Below are 13,427 nucleotides of genomic sequence, written 5' to 3' on the forward strand. Positions count from 1 at the left end.
GAGCCACCCAGGCACCCCATTTATTTTTATATTTTATTAGAAGTAAGCAAGTTGGGGACTCTGGAAGGGAGAAAAGTAGAGTTCCTTATTGTTAGAGGTATGTTCAAAACCACTAGATTCAGAGGGGCATATTTGATTTCTACCTTATGTATTGCTATTTTCTTTCAGTCAGTACTTGTGTAACAAGTGTGTTGTATCAGTCAGCCACAACTGTCACTAATTACAGCTCTAATTGGAAGTGAAGAGTTAAATTCTAGCAAGGTGAAGGGTAAATAAAAATGGTTTTTCCTAAGTATAGATTAAACTCTTGATTAGTTTTTTTAACCTTAATAGTTATATTATTTTCCTGTGCCTGAAATTGTTTCTTGAATGTGTTTTGAAATTGTCAGGAATTGTAGAATAGCTTAATGAGACATCAGTAGATTCTGTGTATCAGAACAATGTATTATGTACTTTTAAAACAGTTATTAAATGTTACAGAATATTGTTTACAGGGTGAGTTACCATCAGATCAAATTGTGCTAACAGTTTGTAAATGCTAACAGAAATCCAGTTCCTCCTTTAAGTGCTTACAGTGAGACTCCTGTTCCATTGCCTTCTTTTCTTCCTGTCATCTTTGTTGTGATGTAATTTTAATTTCTACATTTGTTTCCACTTATGTTAGAGAGATCAACCAGCTTTCTCTCCTGGTGGAATATTAACCCCACATGCCTTGGGTTCAAGAAATTCACCAGGTTCTCAAGTAGCCAGTAATCCAAGACAAGCAGCCTATGAAATGAGGATGCAGAATAACTCTGTAAGTGACTTACTTTCATGTGGCATTGAAAAGTGGTGACCATCAGAGGTCTCTTGCAGTTGTGTGTGAATTTTGTCACTCAGCCTGGAGTTGTTTTGTAGTTTTCTCAATTTCTTTTGCCTTGAGATATTTTTAACTTTGCTGAATCCATGATTATCAATATGTAAATATCTAAATAACATGAAAGAAAAGAAAATGCATGCAAATATAGATAGCTAAGAGGCTGTAGGGTTTCTGTAATGCAACCAAAGGTACTGGGTGCTAGAAGCTTGAAGGGGACAAGAGAGAAAAATGGGTTTTCCCCTTTCTTTCCAGGGATCAGTTATAGAGACATTTTACAGAATAATCCCAGTCTGTCAAATATAAGCACTTCTCACTGCCCAAACCCTTACCCTCCAACTCAGGCATGGAATAGATTTGAATATATATTTTAAGGTAGCTCTCGCTATCCAAATTCTGGTTGCTCTGTACTTAGAAACTCAGGAACTGAATGGATTTGCCACCTGCAGTCCTTCCTTGTTTAAACTTGGTGATCCAAACTGAAGAAGCAGATCATCTCAGCCAGCAAGGCTGTACTCTGTCCAGTAGCTTCCTGTTGTTCAGTGGCAACACTGAGCACAGAGCACATGACAGGGCAGCAGCAGGGGTGAGGGAACAGACCACGAATTGAAGGACAGCAAATAACCAAAACGATTGCTTATTTCAGGTTGGTAGGCATAAGAGAGAAAATGTGTACTATAGAGAGAGGAAATATGTTTTGTAAGGCTTGAGATCTAATTAAATTTTTGTTATATATTCAAGGAAATTGTATAAATTTTGATATTTAAGTTTCATTATTCTGTTATCCTATTGATGCTCAAATCCTTTATTACAGGGCAGTCCTGTTTGTGGAATCTTTGCCATACTAGGAGACTGATTTATATTCTCGCCAGTTTCCATTTTGAAGTTTTAGAACCTTAGATTTCGAATTTGGGAACTGAGATTTTGCATCTCCTGAGAGAAGCAGCCTGGGTTTCTGTTCTGTTTTTTGTTCTGTTTGATTTTTGTGTTCTTGTCTTATTCCTTTCACCATTAACAGTGGGATATGGAGGGTCAGTGAAGGATTGCGATGAGACACTTGAATAGAACAGAAAAGGCTGATGTCCATCATTTAATAGTGACTGCCTTCTCCACAGAGTGGAACTAAGTGACTTGTATTGTCAGACACCATGTTGATGATACAGTGCTTTTTTTCTTAATCTCAGGGAGTACGGCAGAGTTAAACTTGGCCAGCTGTGATTGCTTTGAGAAGGATTCCAGTATCATACTAAAGCTCCACAGGACTAGACCCACCATTGATTAATAATGTCTGCCATGGGAGTAGGAGTAGGGAGATTGGTGATTAGGTTGCTTATTTGATCCTATCTTAATTCCCCTTGACACAGTTATTTCTGTTGGAGTCTTGGCGTAGAGGGTTTTTCATCTAGGATGTTATAAATTTAAGGAAATCACAAGGCTGAATTACCAGTTCATTTAAAGGGTGCCTTTTGAGTTACAGAGTTTGTGCTTTTTTTTTTTTTTTTTTTTTTTTTTAAAGCTGTTGGACATGTCCAGTATTGAGTAGTGTCTACTTGATGGTCAACGTTGTTAATGTTTTACTAGCTGGCTTCTGTTTCCTCATAAATCTGTGTTTTTAAGTTTTGCATTCTGAAAAGTATGGTTTGACTATATCTGCAGCCATTTGATAAGATTTGATTGCAAAAAAGAGTTTTTTAAAAAGGAATTTGAATAAATTGGTATAAATCTGGTATGTTCAGGAAAGACTATTTTTGTTGGTAGAGAGCAAAAAAAGAGCAGTAGAGATTTGGTATTAAAGAACAAGCTACTTCTTTTTGTTTTCCGTTGCAGTTGTATTTGTTATCTAAAGATAGTTTTCTGTTTGTTTTTTTTTTATCTTGTTTGTCAGTTTGGGAAAGTTTGCTTTTTATCCAACTTCTTTGTACTTAGATGATTGCTATGAATATCATCTCATAATTTAATCCAAATGGATTTAGTGTTGGGTTTGAAAAATAAAAGTGATGACTTCTTGAAAGGTGACCCACCTTACGCCATGTAGGCAGCCTGTGTTGTTGATCTTTCATACGTATCGTTCATATCATTTTCCTTTAATCCTCGCAATAACCTCCAAAGAGAACATTATCCCATTTCAGGTTGAGGCTAACAGAGGTAAATTGTCTAAGGCTGTATAACCTGTAAAGGTTGGACTTGGTATTTCAAACTCAGATCTGTCTGACTGAAAATACCCATCTCAGTTTCAAGTACAACCGCACCTTCCTGAATTTATTTTTATAGTTTTGTGTGTTTTTTTAATGTATTGGCCATATAGTATCATGAAAAAAATGGAAATTATACATTTTTAAAAGAAAGTTATAAGCTCTGCTTTGTTGTAACTTTTTTTGACCTATGGTGTAAACTACATTCATAAAGTAATTTAAAAATAATTGAGTTTACTCACAACATCTAATATACTCTGTATAACAGAAGAAAAACCTTATCATTAAAACCTTTTCTGCCACTTGTGTTTTTGGTCATAACATTAAAAACTAAAGTTGCAGAAAATTTTAATTTTTTAATGAAATACTGAAGTACTTTATGGAGTGTTCACTGTGTTTCCTGAGTTAGTTACAAAGGGAAGATAATACTGAATTTAAAGTGGTATCCAAGTCTTTGAAATACTAAATCTCCATTTTTCTAAGTTACTGATAGATTTTTACTTGTACATTGAATTTTAAAACATTATCAATAATTTTATCACTTACCTGGCAGAGTGTCTTTAAACTGTTGATTTTCTGATGGTTGCGTGAGGTTGAGCACTTACCATTTAACTTCGTTGTCTCCAGCATTGATTATATTGTATATTATTAATTTATGTATTTATATTTTCCCCCTCCCAACTTTGCTATTTGTTTGGTATAAAGTGGTTGTGAATTCATAATGTGAGGAACCACCAAAGAAAAAATAATCAAGCTCTATAATTTTTAAAAATTTATAAGATTAAATTCTTTTTTCTTCTGAAATAATTTTTATTCTAATAATGTTCAGATTCTTTTGAGTTTAAGCATAGGAAGCTTGGAACTATATTATTCTTTTTTGAAGAAGTGGCGTAGGCCAAGATAAGTCTTTGTATTTTCTAAATATGTTTACCATATCTATTTAATAGCTTTAAAAAATGTATTATCATGAAACATGATTGTAACAGCAGTTGGATGTAACTTCTTGTGTGAAATGAATAATTAAATCCTTTCTCTGTAATGTTATAATTGTTTGCAGAGTCCTTCAGTGTCTCCTAATACAAGTTTCACTTCTGATGGCTCCCCATCTCCGATAGGAGGAATTAAGCGAAAAGCAGAAGACAGTGACAGTGAACCTGAGCCAGAGGATAATGTCAGGTGAAACCATTTTTTGGTAACACTTTGTTATCAAATTGCTGAAATAGATGCTGTCTAATTAATGCTATTTAGCTTAGAGCAGCATTGCCTTCAGATGCTTGCCTGTGATCTTTTTATCCACCAGTAATTAATGTGGAGGGTTAGAATAGTCAGTAAATTCCAGTGAGATGTGTAAGCTATAGCTGTTAAACCTAAGTATCTAGATTAGTATGCGTGCAGGTTTTTGTCCTCCAAGCCACTTTTCCCTCTGAGACCAGGCACTGGATCGGCTAGACATGAGGTGTTTAGCTCTGATTATGTGATCTGAATGTTACTGTTTTGAGATTAAATCTTCAGGCTGCTTAACACAGAAAGTTCAGTTACACTTGGATACTTAATATAGTTTGCTTTAATCTCAGTTGGAAAGGTTCTTCCTCAAATGAAATATGCAAAAGAGATAAACATGTATATTTTTTAAAACCACAGACTTCGATCTGTACAATTACATTTCATGACAGGGAAGTTTCCCTTTAGCTGTATACTTGAAATTTGTAATGAGAAATTTTGATTCTTTATCCAGAGATTTGAGATCATTATGTAAGATTAACAGCCTCTCATGTAATTAAATCCGTATTTCAACCCTGTGTTCCAAGTGCAAAAGGCAAACAATCTGAATGATTGTAACTAATTAAGAATTTAGCAAAATGATATATTTCAAAGTTAAACAATAGTGGTCCACAACTCATGCTTCTTTTATAGGACGTGGATGGTATGTTTGCATTTATGATGAGAAACTTCTCAAGTGTCATATATGGTTCTGTATTTTCCTAACGTCCTTTGATGTCAGATTCTGAGATCTTTGGTGACTTGTGATTGAACATTTACCTGATCCTCTGTTTCTGCAACTCTGGATTTTCCTCTTAGAGTATGTTTTCTGTTTTATTGTGTAGCCATCTTGATCAATACCAGCTTAATAGTTAACTTGATTTAATAGTACTTTATTGTGTAATCCTGGTACTGAGAATAGTCAAGGTAGAACTGCTTCTATTAAGAAATGCTTGGGACCCTTAACATGTATTTCATTAATATTTTCTGTAAAACAATTACAGTCCGCATCATAGAGGGTATTTCTCCTAAGTGATGTCCTGTGAATCCTTGGGGCAGGTGGGAGGGAATTAAAATTGATGTGGTGTATTCTGGAACATGACTCTAATTTGTAAGATGTGGCACATGGTAGAAAATAGCCCTTAATGAGAATCATCTTGATGTTCTTGATCTGTCTTGATTTGTTTTTTTAGTGTTCTTTGGCTTCTTTGTGTTCTTCGATAAAATGTTTAAATCTTTCAGAGAATGAAAAATGAGTATTTAAAAATATATATATATACTTTTGAGTGAAAAACGTATAGTTCACATGTATTGTCAGTGGCAAATGAGAATTTAGTGAATTAGAAGTGAACCTACTTCTAAGTTTTACCAGAACATGCATATGTGTGTTTATGTGTCCTTCCCTTAAGCCAACAGCTCTTAGCTGAAAGAAGAATAAGGCCCACGGATGGGGAAAGTAGATATAAACATAATTTTCTGCCTGGTTCCTAGATTATCTTATAAACCATTTTTACCTTTTAAAAAATTACACATGCAACTCTTTTTTTTTTTTTTAAGTAATTTGATTGACTTCCTTTATTTAGTTTAAATGTATTTTACAAACGGAGGACCTTGAAATATCTTCAGTATTTGAATCTTAAAATGTAGTTTTAGAATTGGTCCACAATCAAAAAACATGTAAAACAGTATTAACATTTGAGCAAACAAATACTCAGTATCTACTTTAATAAATAGTTATTCTTTTTCCAAAATGTTGTTTTCTAATGGTCTTACTAGAATCATCATTTGGGTTTTTGATGTTTATCGCTTAAGTTGATAATAAGTCCTGTGTAAGTGGGCTTTTAGATGTGATTAAATAATTAAATGAAGCTGTGTTAGCATTACTGCTTAACTCATTAACATTTCACCTGGATATTAAATATAAAATGGTTTGGGTGATAAATCGGTGAACAATTACTGAAAGTATTAATTCGACATGAATCGGCTTTGCCTGGATTTTAGGCTATGGGAAGCTGGTTGGAAACAGCGGTACTACAAGAACAAATTTGATGTTGATGCAGCTGATGAGAAATTCCGTCGTAAAGTTGTACAGTCTTACGTTGAGGGGCTCTGCTGGGTTCTTCGATATTATTACCAGGTACAGAGAATATTTTCCTCTAAACCTACCTAATCATTTAAGGAAGATAGTAATTTCTATAATCATGTGTATTATTGAGCTGTGTTATGAAATTAAATCCAGACTCATTTTTTTAAAAGCTTCTTGTTCAGAAATTCATTACCTTAAATAATATTTGTTTGTAAACCCTTTGAAGCTTCTCAAGTGTTAATATATAAACAAAGATAATTTTTGTTGTGCTTATTAAAGATTTCGGCGTCAAGTAGTATGGTTGAGTGTACTTTGTCTTTAATGTGATTAAACTATAATGGTTTTTTAATTGGAAATTAAAAATAACTAAGTAATTAATAGACAGTCACTAAATGACTGAACAAAGGACAAAGCCTAGAAAATACTAGTAAGAACTTGGAAGACATTTGAATGATACCATTTCCTCCGTGTAATGTAGTGATGTTACATGAAATGCATGATAATTGGAGTAATCTGTATCTGACTTTAAGCTTTTGATAATTGAGATGTCAGATTGTGAGAGATTAGGTAGACATAGAGGGGATTGTGACACTAGTAGTTAATACCTGGTTTTGTTCTTGGAGAGCAAAACAAGTTAGGTTTGGTGTGATCTGAGAAAAGAGGGAGTTTGTCATTAAGTGGAAAGTGTAATTTGGATGCATTAAATTAGGTTGTAAAATACTGCAAATTCATGTTTTACTTTTGTCCTCAAGATTTTAATTCCCTAGGCATAGGATCAAAACATATTAGGAGGACTTTTCTATCAGTAAAACTTATTGTTTTCTTTTTGATAGGTTTACTTAAATATTTTTTTTTAATTTTTTTTTAACGTTTTTTTTTTAATTTATTTTTGAGACACAGAGAGACAGAGCATAAATGGGGGAGGGGCAGGGAGAGAGGGAGACACAGAATCGGAAGCAGGCTCCAGGCTCTGAGCCATCAGCCCAGAGCCTGACGCGGGGCTCGAACTCACAGACTGTGAGATCGTGACCTGAGCTGAAGTCGGACGCTTAACCGACTGAGCCACCCAGGAGCCCCTTAAATATTTTTATAGTAAAGAGAAAGTTGTCACAATGAAAATGTAATAGGGAATTGTAAAATGAAACTTTTGTTGGCAGTTTTACTCAGTCACTGTTTCAGTGATGTCCCTTACCATCTATATGCTATAGGTAAGTGCCAGCTACCACCGCTCTTCATTCTGTTTGGTGATGGCAGCTGTAGAATTGAAAAGAAATACCACCAAGCACATTTTAAGGATAAAAATCTTCACCAAATTTGTTTGTAAATATAAAGTTTGGTGTTAACTACTAATTATTAAAAATGCTTTGCAGTAGTTTGTGGGGGTTTTTTTGTGGTTTTTTTTGTTTTTGTTTTTTCCTGGTGGGGGTGCCTGGGTGCCTCAGTCAGTTAAGTGTCTGACTCTTGATCTTGGCTCAGGTCATGATCTCATGGTTCGTGAGATTGAGTCCCTCATCAGGCCCTGTGCTGATAGTGCGGAGCCTGCTTGGGATTCTCTCTTCTCTCCCTGCCCCTCCGCAGCTCATGTGCATGCACGCGTGTTCTCTCTCAAATAAACTTTAAAAAGAAAAAAAGATTTTTATTTTTAGAGAAAGCACAAGTGGGGAAGGGGCCAGAGGGAGGGAGGAGGGGAAAGAAAGAGTGTGTGTTGGGGGGGTAGATCTTAAGTAGGCTCCACACTCAGCATGGAGCCCCATGTGGAGCTCAATCCCAGGACCCTGGGATCATGACCTGAGTCAGAATCAAGTGTCAGATGCTCAACCAACTGAACCACCCACGTACCCCATGCAGTAGTTTTTAAATCAAGGAGCCATTGATATAAAGTAAAAGTTCAGTTAATCAAAACAACTTTTAGGACTTATGGGAAAAAATTAATATATGGAATGTGCACTGGAAATCGTGTTTTACAAATAGAATATTATAGGTTAATAATACTCTAAGTTTTGTTTGCTTTACTGTGTCCATACTGAACATAGATTTTTGGGTTTGGGTTTTTTTGTTGTTTTTTGTTTTTTTGTTTTGTTTTTTGGTGATGATTCTAGGGCTGTGCTTCCTGGAAATGGTATTATCCATTCCATTATGCACCATTTGCTTCAGACTTTGAAGGAATTGCAGACATGCCATCTGATTTTGAGAAGGGCACTAAACCGGTAAGCCTAGTTATTTAGAGTCATAAAATTCATAGAATTTTGGCTTAGATAAAAATTGTGTATTTTATCTTAAACTTTTTTTCTTTCTTGCAGTTTAAACCACTGGAACAACTTATGGGAGTTTTTCCAGCTGCAAGTGGTAACTTTCTACCTCCATCATGGCGGAAGCTCATGAGTGATCCCGTAAGTGTCTTAGTACTGAGTTCTCTATACTTTTCACCTTTTTATTTTCTACTTTCCTTGGTCATCAGAACCCTTACCCAGCAAATAAAATTAATTTGTGTTGGGGAGAAATTCTTTTTTTTTTAACGTGTATTTTTATTTTTGAGAGCAAGCACACGTGAGTGGGGGAGGGACAGAGAGAGAGGGGAGCAAAGGATCTGAAGCGGGTTCCATGCTGACTGCAGAGAGCCCAATGTGGGGCTCGAACTCGCAAACTGCGAGATCATGACCTGAGCTGCAGTCGGACACTTAAATGACTGAGCCACCCAGAGGCCCCTGGGAGAAATTCTTGTAACAGTTACTTTGTTCTCAGCCTACCTGTAAGTTATTATTTTTATTTATTTCCACCATGTGTAGTGGCTTCCAGAGTTCAGACTGGGCTACCTCAGATCATCTCTGCGCTTGTTTTATCTGCCAGATAGAGAGCAGGGGAGACCCTGGCATGAAATAGGAATTATTAGAGTCTGTAAACTCTTCATTGACTGTCTTGGGTTCACAGTTGTCAGTTCTAAAATTTTTCTATAGTAATGCCTTCCCACCCCCCATTTTTAAAATAAAATTGTTAATTTTGTTTTACTACTGGGGTTAATGACTTGATATCTTAATAACGAGTTTTTGAAGGAATAAAACCTCATTTTCTCATCGGGGCTGATAACATGAATGAAAGAAATGTCAAATTCTTTATAACTCATGCATGTGTGACTTTTGTTGTGAATCTTTATTTTTCTCCCTGATACAGGATTCTAGTATAATTGACTTCTACCCTGAAGATTTTGCTATTGATTTGAATGGGAAGAAATATGCATGGCAAGGTAAAATTTAGACGTTATTCCTTTTTGTTAAAATAATTTTCTCTTTTTGGTAAACTGTAAGAAAACATGATTTATGGGATGAAAGAATTTCTGTGAAAGAGAAATATTTTGGGACACCTGGGTGGCTTAGTCAGTTAAGCGTCCAACTTTGGCTCAGGTCATGAACTCACTCATGGGTTCGAGCACCGTATCAGGCTCTGCACTGACAGTTTGAAGCCTGCTTGGGATTCTCTCTGTCTTCCTCTCTGCCCCTCCCCTATTCACGCTTTCTCTCTCTCTCTCAAAATAATAAAGTTTTTTTAAAAAGATAAATATTTTAGGGCGCCTGGGTGGCTCAGTTGGTTGAGTGTCTGACTTCAGCTCAGGTCATGATCTCACGGTTCATGAGTTCAAGCCCCGTGTCATCCTCTGTGCTGACAGCTCAGAGTCTGGAGCCTGCTTCGGGTTCTGTGTCTCTGTCTCTCTCTACCCATTCCCTGCTCATGCTCTGTCTCTCTCTGCCTCTCAAAAATAAAGAAACATAACAAAAAATAATTTTAAAAAGTAAATATTTTAAGAATTACATGTGAAAATTTCATTTTTTTCCATCCAACCTGGGATTATCAGTGATTAGTAGTAATTAGTAACATTCTTTTTTTTTTTTTTTAAATTTTTTTTTTTCAATGTTTTTTATTTATTTTTGGGACAGAGAGAGACAGAGCATGAACGGGGGAGGGGCAGAGAGAGAGGGAGACACAGAATCGGAAACAGGCTCCAGGCTCCGAGCCATCAGCCCAGAGCCTGACGCGGGGCTCGAACTCACGGACCGCGAGATCGTGACCTGGCTGAAGTCGGACGCTTAACCGACTGCGCCACCCAGGCGCCCCAGTAACATTCTGATAAACAGTAAATTAGACTGAAAGAGATTAGTCATTCTGTCTTTTGTCTCTTTTGTGATTAAGGGGACTTGGGACTTGCTCATTGGCACCTTGTAAGATTGCTGAGAAATAAAGAAACATGGTTGTGTCCATGTGGAGATTCACTTATACCCCATGGAAATTTGAAGATGAAAAATGTATAAGAAATTTAGTTTTAAATACTTGACAGTAATCGTTTCCTGTTTGTTTAGTTAGCTGTTATTTTCTCATTCCTTCTGTTACAGTTTTTATAAGAATGTCAATTTTAAATTAGTACTACTAAATTTAAGGTGCTGTTTACCACTCAGCAAATGTCTGATGATGACTGAATGTAAAACACAATAAAGAATTCTGTCACACAGTAAGTCAACTATTATTTCATGCCAAAGCCCTTTTCAGCAATCATTTTAATCTTTTCTTCCCCCATATATTTTTCTAAGATAATCAATTTGGTAAGGTTATGTGTTTACTTTTTCCTTGGTTATTTCCTCTGGTGCAGATGACCAATAACATGACTCAGAATTGTGAGACAAAGGGGTATCATTTGAAAATCATTTTATGAGATTTTTAGGGTTGACTTTTGGTTTACGTAGTGAAAGACGTTTCATTATTTCTTTAATGGAATGATAATGGGAAATGCAACCCATTGATTGAGGTTAGCAAGTATGCTCTGTGGTCATATTTTGTTATATGTAAATGGATTGGAGTCTTAGATTGTTTTTGAAGGTGCTTTGTGGAGAATGCTTTGATTACAGGGAGTGGAGGCATAGGAGAATAAAAGGCAGTGAAGTAAAAATATAAGTATATAAGTATACTTATGTAAATGTCAAGTAAGTAAGTATATAAGTGTGCAGATGTCTTGCTTTCTGTATATACCATTGTAGTATAAATCATCCGGAGGAAAAGTGAGGCAATGCACAATGGCTACAATTTCTTCACATCCTTGCTAACATTTTGTTATTTTCTTTTCTTTATTCGGTAAATGGCTTTTACGTATTTAGGTATTTTTTATTGAAGATAATTGACATACAATACCCTCTTTCAGGTGTACATCATTTGTACATCAGGTGTACAATACAAAGTTACTACAGTACTATTGAGTGTACTCCTATGCAGTATAACATACCCATGACTGACATAACTAGAAGCATATACCTCTCAATCCACTTCATCTAGTTTGCCTGCCCCCTCACCTGCTTCCCCCTCTGGTAACCAACAGTTTGTTTCCTATATCTATGAGTCTGTTGCTGTTTTGTTTTGTTTGCTCATTTGTTTGGGTTTGTTTTTTTTTTTTTTTTTCTTTTTAGATTACACATATAAGTGAAATCATACAGTATTTGTCTTTCTCTGTTGGGACTTGTTTCATTTAGCATTATACCTTGTAGGTAACATTGACGTTTTTGGAAATGGTAAGCTTTCATTTGTTTTTGTGACTAATATTTCATTGTATACATCTTCTTTACCCATTCGTCTGTCTAAGGACACTTGGGTTGCTTCCGTATCTTGGCTATTGTAAATAATGCTGCAGTAAACAAAGGGGTGCATATATCTCTTCAGATTGGTGTTTTTGTTTTCTTTGGATCAATAGCCAGAAGTGGGAATTGCTGGACCATACATTCATTCTATTTTTAATTTTTGAGAAACCTTCATACTGTTTCCCATAGTGGCTGCACCAGTGTCCATTTCCACCGACAGTGTATGAGGGTTCCCTTTTCTCCACATTCTCACAAACACTTGTTATTTTTTTGTCTTTTTGGTAATAGGCATTCTTAACGATGTGAAGTGATATCTCACTGTGGTTTTGACTTGAATTTCCCTGATGATTAGTGATACTGAACACCTTTTTATGTGTCTGTTCACCATCTGCATGTCTTTGGAAAAATATCTGTTCACATCTTCTGCTCATTTTTTAATTGAGTTGGTTTTTTTGGTATTAAGTTGTACAAGTTCTTTATATATTTTAGATATCAACCCCTTACTGGATGTATGATTTGCAAATACCTTCTCCCATTTAGTAGGTTGCCTTTTCATTTTGTAGGTGGTATCCTTCGCTGAAACACAAGCTTTTTAGTTTGATGTGGTCCCCCTTGTTTATTTTGGCTTTTGTTGCTCTTGCCTGAGGGCACTCGCCAAAAAAAAAAAAAATTATTACTAAGACTGAAGTCAAGGAGCTTATGGTTTCTTCTAGGATTTTTTTTTTTTTTTTTTTAAATTTTAACTTGCATCCAAGTTAGTTAGCATATAGTACAATAATGATCTCAGGAGTAGAATCCAGTGATTCATCCCCTACATATAGCATCCAGTGTTTATTCCAACAAGCATCCTCCTTAAGGCCCCTTGCCCATTTTAGCCCATCCCCCCTCCCACAACCCTTCCAGCAACCCTCAGTTTGTTCTCTGTATTTAAGAGTCTCTTATGTTTTGTCTCCCTCCCTGTTTTTATATTATTTTTGCTTCCCTTCCCTTATGTTCATCTGTTTTGTATCTTAAAGTCCTCATATGAGTGAAGTCATATGATATTTGTCTTTCTCTAATTTTGCTTAGCATAATACCCTCTAGTTCCATCCATGTAGTTGCAAATGGCAAGATTTAATTCTTTTTGATTGCCAAGTGATACTCCATTGTATATATATATCACATCTTCTTTATCCATTCATCTATCAATGGATATTTGGGTTCTTTCCATACTTTGGCTATTGTTGATAGTGCTGCTGTAAACATTGGGGTGCGTGTGCCCCTTCAAAACAGCATACCTGTATCCCTTGGGTAAGTACCTACTAGTGCAATTGCTGGGTCGTAGGGTAGTTCTATTTTTAATTTTTTGAGGAACCTTCATACTGTTTTCCAGAGTGGCTGCACCAGCTTGCATTCCCACCAGCAGTGCAAAAGAGATCCTC

General features: G+C 35.8%; 1 protein-coding gene across 1 annotated transcript in view; it reads left to right on the plus strand.

Moving 5' to 3' along the window:
* The window catches only part of XRN2 (5'-3' exoribonuclease 2), a 77,686-nt gene that overhangs the window by 27,581 nt on the left and 36,678 nt on the right, over positions 1 to 13,427 (plus strand). The window contains exons 15-20 of the mRNA XM_019462374.2: positions 665 to 796; positions 4,106 to 4,224; positions 6,310 to 6,445; positions 8,494 to 8,601; positions 8,695 to 8,784; positions 9,563 to 9,635. Coding sequence (XP_019317919.1) covers positions 665 to 796; positions 4,106 to 4,224; positions 6,310 to 6,445; positions 8,494 to 8,601; positions 8,695 to 8,784; positions 9,563 to 9,635 — 658 coding nt within the window. The remainder of the gene's footprint in view (positions 1 to 664; positions 797 to 4,105; positions 4,225 to 6,309; positions 6,446 to 8,493; positions 8,602 to 8,694; positions 8,785 to 9,562; positions 9,636 to 13,427) is intronic.

Source organism: Panthera pardus, unplaced genomic scaffold (assembly GCF_024362965.1).
Source record: "Panthera pardus isolate Hobbes unplaced genomic scaffold, ASM2436296v1 HiC_scaffold_25, whole genome shotgun sequence".
NCBI classification, from domain to species: domain Eukaryota; kingdom Metazoa; phylum Chordata; class Mammalia; order Carnivora; family Felidae; genus Panthera; species Panthera pardus.